We start from the raw sequence: 9,800 nt of genomic DNA on the forward strand, positions 1-9,800 counted from the left end.
GAAAGTAGATGTCCTCCAAGACAAAGGTCCTTACCATCATCTACCTGCGGTATTGTTGACCACCAACCAACGAAGTCGACGACGATGCCAAAATTCCCATCAGAAGATGCCAAAGACCCACCATACGAGAATGTCAGCGTTGAAAACGAATTAGCGGTTGCACGTGAGTATTTTTCCATATATAGTCTAAAAAATTGTTTAGTAATACATATTTAGGCTTTTAATATGTATAATAGTCAAAAAATTATAACTACAGTTCATTAATTCCATAATTAAAGCAATTTTTAATCGATGATATGGTCCTTCGAGTCGGATATTTCGTTCAATTTCATACTCAAATTGATCACTAAAGGAAGTATCTAAATCTATAAAAAAAGATGTGATGGTATTATGTAAATATTAATTCAAAATTTTCAATTTTCCAGCAAAGAAAATAAACCCCCTAACCCACGACAAGCACGGCAGAAAGTACGGAGATAACGTCTCATATGAGAATATAAATTTGGATTACATAGCGCGTTTAGTTGGTGAAGGTTATCCCAAGGAGATAGTTGTACGAGCTCTCGCCATCACTAGAAACGATTTGGAAATGGCTTGTGATATATTACACGAATTCGGCTCTAAACTAAATAAATGCTAGAATTATTACGCATTTAATCTATTAAAAGTAAAGATTAAGGGCATGTCCCACCACTGGCTGATAGAGGCTCAGATAGCTTAAAAATGACGTCATTTTTAAATAAGGGAACAAAATTTGATATTTCCATCACATACTTTACACGTTAAGAAATATGTTATAATATGCGATGAAAATATCGATATTTTCTTATCTGACAGTGACATCATGTTTAAGCTATCTGAGCCTCTATCAGCCAGTGGTGGGACAAGCCCTTAGTACCCTTCTACACCAAATATAACTTAGCAATTCATTGTATGAAATTTGTTTAGATTCAATTGAGGCGTCTACAAGCAAATACGCTCCATTCCTTTTTTTATTTTTAAAAGTAAAAAATGGACTGATGAATTTGTTTTTATACTCCTTAATCTAGAAAGATCTATGGTTTATTGTCAAAAAATCAAAGATTATAAAAAAAATGCGTCAATGTAATGAAAAACTATAGTATAGTCAGATATAAATTTTGTAAACTTATTCTTTTGTATCTAACATTTGGATCAATTATGAAAAAAAAAACATGTTTTTAACATCTTAAATGTTTATTGTCAAAGGTTTTCAGTTTAGATATCACAATAAATCGTAATTTAATCAACAAATAACGAAAACTGACAAGTATCCAAAAACATCCAAAACTGCGAATCTACACAATTTGATTCGTTTCTTTATATAGGTTGAGTTTACAAAATGTATATTTAATAGTAGATTTCCACTGCAGCGGCATTACATCTTATATATTCTATTATTAAGAAAAAAAGTCTCTGCAATAGAAACCTAAAAATGGCTAACCAATAAACCAAACCAAAAGCAATAAATTTTACCGTTCCTACAAGACAACGTGCCTGCAATTTCTATGTCTAAAGTTTGTTGCCTCATGTATATTAGACGATTGTAAGTCACGTGTATACTCTGTATGTACTCGATTATACATTTAGGTTAAGTTTTAACTTATACTGGAATTTATAGCTTAAACGAACAGAGATTTAAATAATATAGCGTGGTTATAAAAATGGTTATGAAAAATATACAGCCAATAGGGAATATGCATATAACGCCAAATTGTACCTTTTTTTAAGTACACTTTATTAATATAAAAACATTCCTGCAAAGATTTTTTTAATGTAATGTCATTTAGTGGCAAAATATAATCATTAAAAAGTGTCTTTTTTAAAATTCCCTCGCTAAGTTCTAAAACGCACACTATTGGTCGAAGCAAGTGGCTTATCTAATATGGCGTCGCTGTGTTGTCAATACACAGTTCATTTACATTAGTTTATATATAAATACACTCTTGAAATATTTTACTGTAAACACGATATCAGAAATAACTTTAAAATAAAAAATTAATGGATAGAATTATTAATTACCACTTATTTGTACCAGGAATACTGAAAATGAATCGATTTTTGACTTTTTGTCCTTGAATCGCAGTGACATCTGAGCGTATGTTATGAATGTAATATGACGATTGACGTCAATTGTCTTATGACAACTCCGGTCGCATTTTAATCGCTCGAAAATGGTCATAATTCTATTTTATTATTTTTAGCTCAATGGTTGAATATTTTCGCGTCAATTTTTTTTTCTTGTTATTTTATAAAAAGTAGAATCATTTGAAAAAAGGAAAAATACATGCATATTCCCTATTGATATTTCGGGAAGTCGGTTAAAAGATACGGAAAATCTGAACTGCGTTTTATTATCAATTGAATTTAATATCACGTCTTATTCATTAAAAAGTTAATAAAAAAAACACAAATAAATCTATCGAAGTTTTTTTACCCTATATGTATATTTGCATTTATTTAATATTTGTATGACAATGTCTATATATTTAAATCTTCGTTCGCAATATTTGTACATTAGAGCACAATAATATGTAGTTCTTTTAGGTTTCACAAACTTCATTGTATACATTAGTTTGTCTAAATAAGATAGATCAGTTTGATAAATGACGCATATGAAGTATCGAATTCAATTTGTATGAAAGCAAATGCCATACTTAATAGACAGGTATAGTGACGAAACAAACACGCAGCGAACAATTTTGAACTATCGATATTCGGTTTAAATAATTATCGAACTCAACTAAAATTGTTATTTTTTTATGAAGTAATTTATAGAACAATTCTAGTATTGATTATAGCGTAGAGAATTTAGCGATGACAGAAATAATAGCGAAATCCAATTCGATTACGTCCGGCTGTAGTAGTAATAAACATTTATTTACTCTTATTCTTTGTCATGGTCATTATTAATTTGAGAAAACAGTGTTTTTTTTTTTTTAATTCATAAGTTATAACTATAAATCTATCGATTACAACTTCTATAAGAAAAAAAATCGAAAATCGATAAGATTCATGACTGATTTTACACAACCCATCCCTACTAAATTTGAATTGAATTGTCAAACTAATCTAAATTATTTAGACACACTATAGTCAACTAATTAGACTAACTGTAAATATTTGTCATTTGTTATGTCATAAAAGTTACAAATGTCATCGACGTGTCATAAATGACACGTGTCGTTTGTGTGATATTTCAAATTGACGTTTTTTAAGTTATAGTGCGATAGTATTATCTGGCCCGGTGAGAGAATGCTGTCACGGTTACTGTCAAAAATTTAAACATGCTAAGTATAGGAAATATTAAAAACATGACAAGGCAACAAAGATTCAAGAAATATAGAGTAGGCATAGTTGACACTTGTAACATTTTTCACATAATTTTTAAATGTAAAATTTTTATGGCTGTTTTGTTTATAAAGATGGAGCTTATTATCATTTTGTAAAATGTTTTATTACATTTTAATACAAGACGAGGTGGCACTAAACTTGACTTGATATAGTACCTTTCAAAGATAGTACCGGTGAAAAAAGTTGTTCACAGCCACTATCATCGTCTCCCCTGCACTATCATACTCCCGTAGGGTCGGCGCGTCGGGTTTTGGTCCTCCAAAGCACTCTATCATCCGTCATCTCAGACATCACTCCCTTCATCATGTCACCTTTCACGCAATCCATCCATCTCTTTCTAGGTCTTCCTCTACCGGTGTACCTCCACATTCATAACTAACGTCCGTCTTGTCACATGCGATTCATCCCTCCTCATAACATGACCATACCACTCTAACCTTTTACTCCTTATTTTCTGACAACTGGGGCTACTCTCAAATTTTCTTTATTATACTCATTTCGTATCTTATCCAATCGTGTTACACATCCATCTATATATTTCTTAAATGTCTGCAAGGCACATGACAAGGATCTTGTGACACGTTTTTGACATTAACTGGGATAAGCTAGTCACTTGTAATTTACTGTCACCGGGTCAAATAGTTTTGTCGCACTATACCAACTATTTCGTGTGATAGTATTATAGGTTAATTTGAACTGTTTTTACGTCACTTTCTCAACTAATTAGTTTGTTTGATTTTTTTCCAGTGATTTTTTTAATCAGTATTCTATTTCTACTCACTAATTTTAAATACATTTAGCTTTGTATATAAAAGTAACACTTATATTTTCATATAAAAAGTGCTGTCTTAAATATTGACTTAAAAATAGCGATTTAAATAGAATATATTTTTTCATATTTATGTGTTTATGACACAAGTTTTGACACTTCGACTTATGACTTTGCAATATATTTAGAATAATGTAAATATTATTTCTATTATTTTGGGGGGCCGTATGATAGTTCTTCCGCTTCGTGATTTTTGAACTTAAAAAAAATAAATTAAAAAATTATAGTTAGTGTAGTTATGAATTTTTCTTTATAGAAATCGATTTGACTCTGTATTTTTATAATTTCTTTTTAATAGTTATCTTGTGTTTTCATTCGCGAAACATTTACATAAAAATGTCTCATTACTTCATACTTTGAGAAATTTTATATGAATGTATCGCCAGTGGAAACCGACGTTAATGTTTTCTTAGTGCAATTAAAATTAATCATTTCTCATGCTTTATGACTTGACTGAGTATTTAGGTCATATAAATGTCTAGTCTGTAATATTCTTTTAGCTAAATTACACTTTGATTTTTGAAAACAATAATATTCTTATTTCTTCACGTATAAGGTTGAAAATATAAACCTTTTTACAAAGATATATATCTCTAGATTCATGGAATTTAACATAAAGCCTAGAAATTAAAATTTCAATAAACTTACTATATTCTACATAAAATTTAAAAATATAGCCCATGTTGCAGATAAATTATCATTCTAACGGTGAAACAATTTTTAAAATCGGCCCAGAAGCTTTTGAGTTATCTTAATACATACAAAAATACAAATCTTTCCTCTTTATAACATTAGTATTAATTACAAGGTAAACCACAATAAAGTTGGTAAGAGATTTTATATTCTGTCAACACAAATAAAATGGAGTTTTGACCCTACTTGTATACTAGTGTCGTCTCTCTCACGCTGTTTAAAAAAGCAGAAACAAAATATCTAGAGATATATAAATCTATGTGAATTGGTATTAAATACATATCCACCAAATGACTAGTCAAAATTGACATATATTAATTGCTTGTAATCCTTAGCTTGTATACAATTAGAGGAACGAATGTATACAATTAGGGGATGATGTTTACAACTGTCATATACAAACACATATCGTCATCTCTCTCATTCTCCGTGAGAAGAAAAGAGATACCAATATGTGTTTCAGTTAGAAATTCGCGATTCCAATAATGTTCAGTTTTGTTTTGCCAACTTTGGTAAGCGATGTATTTCGTTACAATTTCATATGGCTGAATTTATCTGTATTCAAAATAATCGACTCAACAATAAAAAAATCTAGTTATCAATTTGTTTTTTTTTTTACATTCCTTGAATCTTGGCATGTTTTTTTATTAACAGGTGTTTGACTTTTATGGTGACAGATGTATTTTATCTGAAGTTGGTAAAGCATTTATGGTGACAGATGTATATTTGACCAGAAGTAGGGAGATAATTTATTTTTACTGTATGAAATATAAATAGCAACAAATAATTATTAAGTAAACGTAATGTATTACAATCTGAAATTTTAGACCAAAACAATTAAGTTTATCCGTAAATAACGAAGGAAACCAATAAAAAAGTAAACACTGATTGAAATGACGTATGTAGCTATTCGGTTTCTACTTTGCATTTGTTATGTAAGTAACTTAAACTTTATACAGTAGAGTTTGCAAACCACGTCTACACAAGACATGATTAAAACATCTTTATTTTTGGAAAGGGAATAAGGAAGAAAGTATGCTTTCTCATCTCTTTTGTTTTTATTAATTCTATTAAAAAGCTTTCGCCAGCGACTCCGACTGCGTGGAATTAAAAAAAAAAACAAAAGTGACTAGTCTATGTGTTCTTCCAGACTATACTCTACGTCTATGCTAAATTTCATTGAGATCCGTTCAGCAGTTTAGGCTACAAACTCTAACAAACATCCATCTAAACTTTCGCATTTATAATATTAGTTAGATCCATTAATATTTATCTTCCAAGCCTTTCTTTTTTTGCTTAATTTATAACCAAAGAAAATAACAGTACATTTCTTCGTAAATTATACATTCAGAAGGTTGATTTTAGCTCTTATGTTAATTGTTTCAAGGTCGACATTACAATCGGCCAGTTCCCGAATCACTTGGATTTCCAAAAAGTCAACACAATTATTATAAATGACGAGAAATATGCTATTTTAAAACCAACTCTACATTTAGTTACGGATTATTTCCAAGATTTCATACTGAAAAGACGCAACACAAATGAAAAGAATAAAATTTTTATGGACGAAAATGGTTTTCGACATTTCTGGAGAGGTATGGAAATACGGAACTTACGAAAGGCTGACATCGATATTGAACGTAACATAACCTCAAATATCACAAAAATCGCTACAGAAATTAGTGAATCTACAAGTATTGCATCAACAGGCAACAAAGGAACAGAAGAAACAACTATTACAACTGTTAAAAAGTCTCCTAGAAGATCAACAAGAAGAACAACAAGTAACTTCTACAAACCAGTTCTAAGACAAAGTCGAGCCGGACGAGTTATAACCACTTCCTTCTTTTGTCCATTCTTTGGCGTTATAACAATGACATTAAATACTGGTGAACTTTAGATAATTGTAAAATTAGTATATTATTAATAACTAGCTTTCGCCCGCGACTCCTTCAACGTGAAATGAAAAAAAATATTAAGTAGCCTATGTGTTCTACCAGACTATCCTCTACATCCCTACCAAATTTCATCGAAATCGGTTCAGCCGTTTAGGCTACAAACTCTAGCAAACATCCATCCATCTAAACTTTTGCATTTATAATATTAGTATGATAGAGTAAATTTTGGTTGTAATTTGTAAATGAAAATTAAAAAGAAGGGAAAACAAATTATTTAAATTGAGTTACTAAATAAAACACATCTCTTAAAATAAAACTTTATTGTGCTTGAGGTCCTAAGCTTGTTAAAATATTTAATCTCATTCAACTACACATAAATCCAAATCTCTTGAAAGAAACAATTTTTGGAGATTTCACAATTTAAATCCTAAGAGCCCGCACATCTTTGACTAAACTATCGCACAACTGTTTCGTCTCGCTTTGGTTCCTATGAGCTGTGCAATTAAACAGTTAAATTTGCTGCGAAACAATGGACAATCGTATTACCATTTTGCAATAGTTTAGTCAAAAGTGTGCGCCTCTAATTTACTATTTTCATCAAGACTAGCGCCGCGTACGGATTCATCCGCGTGAAATAATAAAAACTTTATTTTATTATTACATTTGTCAAATTCCTAAATTGCAAATGTCAAAATGACATGACATGACGAACCTTAGCAATCTTTCTTTCTTGATGTTGGCAGCAACTCATGATCTCTTTCCCACATTAGGGTTTGTATCCAAAATATTTACTCCCTAAGTTTAATGGCGTGAAAATATATAGCCTAAAGCATGACATAAGTGTAGGGATTTTTATTAAAAAAAAGAGTTATTCAAAAATATGCTGTAATTGCTGACATCTTAGGCAACAAAGAAGTGTGTGTTTACGCTTTATTATAATAGTATAGATTAAAAAACCATTTTCATCTAAACTTTATTTCACAAGATAGGTTTCTCATCGAAATCTTTGAATTTCCTATTAAACCTCCTTGTCATATACGGATCATCGTCATAATCCAATTTGTAACTATTAAAAGTATTCAAAAACGTATTTATAGCTGTTGTTATCGCTCTTCTATAACTGGCTATAGGTAATCTTTGCTTTAACATCACCACTGGTTCGAATGGTATCACCATACCAGCTGCAGTAGTTATCAACGGTATGATCGGCGCTGGGAAGTAATATGAAATTATTTCCATAGCCCCATTCACTACACATGTACCTACATTCCTTAGAACTGATCTTATTTTCGGTGCGAATAAAATCCTTTTTAATTGTATTCTAATGATTTTGTACAGATTTATAATTATATGAATTATTGGTTGATAATTGGTTTCGTGTACTGTCGTATTAACTTTTGTATCTTCTGTAGGTTTCACTATTACATCTCGTTCATTTCTTCGTGTTTCGAATTGATCGTTTATTTCTGGATGTTGTGACTGAAAATAATACTTTGAATTGAAAGAGCCGTTAAATTTAAATACAAAAGTTGACATAGAAATTAGTAAATCAAGTATTGCATCAACTGTGAACAACGAAACAGAAGAAAGTGAAACAAGGACAAGTAACTACAAAGTTCTAAGACAAAGTCGAGCTGGTTAACATTGACTAAGTCTAGGTTCCAGTATGGTCGTGTTCAAAGTTCTGTCTATTTTGTTTATCAAAGGTGCCTCCGTCACCCTAGCGACGATCTACGCTATAGCTTTTGAGTTGAGATAAAATTAACTAAGGTTATGACCTCAAGGTAACTGGATTCACCTATTTTCGAGTGTCAGATATTCTCTCCCTGAGTAAAAATAGTACAGGGTCAATTGACATTTTTGGATTACCAGCTTTTATATATTTCCGTCTATATTAATATTATAAAGAGGAAAGATTTGTATTTTTGGATTTTCGCATTAACTCAAAAATTAGTTGGCCGATTTCAAAAATTCATTCACCATTAAAAAGCTACTTTATCACAGAGTAACATAGGCTACATTTTTATTACTTTTTAATTTCATGCGAGAGAAATCGCGAGCAACATCTAGTAATTAATAAAATGAAAACGTAATTCCACTTACATCAGCTAAGGAGTAACATATGGATGTTAATATAAAAAATATGCATGTTTTCATTTTTACCAACGTTCAATTTAGTATATTATAAGTCGAGGAAAAACCCATTTGCGTATTCTCGGTGTAGAACCGTAAAATATTTCATATCTTCATATATTTCAACATACCCGGTCATTTATATGCGACAAACTTTATTACTAACACTAGCTGTTCCCGTGCGGCTTCATCCGCATGAAATTATGAAATTTTTATTTTGTTGTTTAAATCTGTCAAATTATCAATTGCAAATGTCAAAATGACATGACATAACAAACATTGGCAATCTTGCTTCCTTGATGTTGGCAACAACTTATGGTCCCTTTCCCAAATTAGGGTTTTTATCTAAAATATTTATCCCTAAGTTTAACGGCGTGAAAATATATAGCCTAAAGCGTTAAGTAAGTGTAGCGTTTTTTATTAAAAAAAGAATTATTCAAAAATATGCTGTAATTGCTCACATCTTAGGCAACAAAGAAGTGTATGTTTACGCTTTATTATAATGGTATAGATAGATAACCTTATTTCTTTTATATATTCGCTTTAATTTTATTTCATGTTCAAATATTTGAGGACATAGGTGACAAAGACTAAACAGCAATGAAGATTAGACTAATCAAATTCACTGTCTAATAAACAATGGGTTACGAAATCAATTGATTTCTGAAGAATCAAATCGATTCGATGTGTTTTGAACGTATAAAAATTTCGTGATGTATCTAAAATCCGTTTTCAAACTATAATTAAATCCGCTCGGCTCTGCAGTTAGTGTTGGATTTTAATTAAAATGAAATTGTACTTATGCGTGTTATTTTCCTTCATAGTAAATGTTATCGCACAGGTAAGATTTCTTGTGTTTATTTTTTTAACTAGCT

At 30.5% G+C, this 9,800-nt stretch overlaps 1 protein-coding gene across 1 annotated transcript in view; it reads left to right on the top strand.

Moving 5' to 3' along the window:
* LOC106108709 (E3 ubiquitin-protein ligase CBL-B) overlaps positions 1 to 735 on the top strand; it is a 63,894-nt gene extending 63,159 nt beyond the window's left edge. The window contains exons 11-12 of the mRNA XM_013289969.1: positions 2 to 163; positions 426 to 735. Of these exons, the coding sequence (XP_013145423.1) occupies positions 2 to 163; positions 426 to 640 (377 nt within the window). The 3' untranslated portion in view covers positions 641 to 735. The remainder of the gene's footprint in view (position 1; positions 164 to 425) is intronic.
* The last annotated feature ends 9,065 nt before the right edge of the window (positions 736 to 9,800 follow it).

Source organism: Papilio polytes, unplaced genomic scaffold (assembly GCF_000836215.1).
Source record: "Papilio polytes unplaced genomic scaffold, Ppol_1.0 DF821400.1, whole genome shotgun sequence".
Lineage (NCBI taxonomy): Eukaryota > Metazoa > Arthropoda > Insecta > Lepidoptera > Papilionidae > Papilio > Papilio polytes.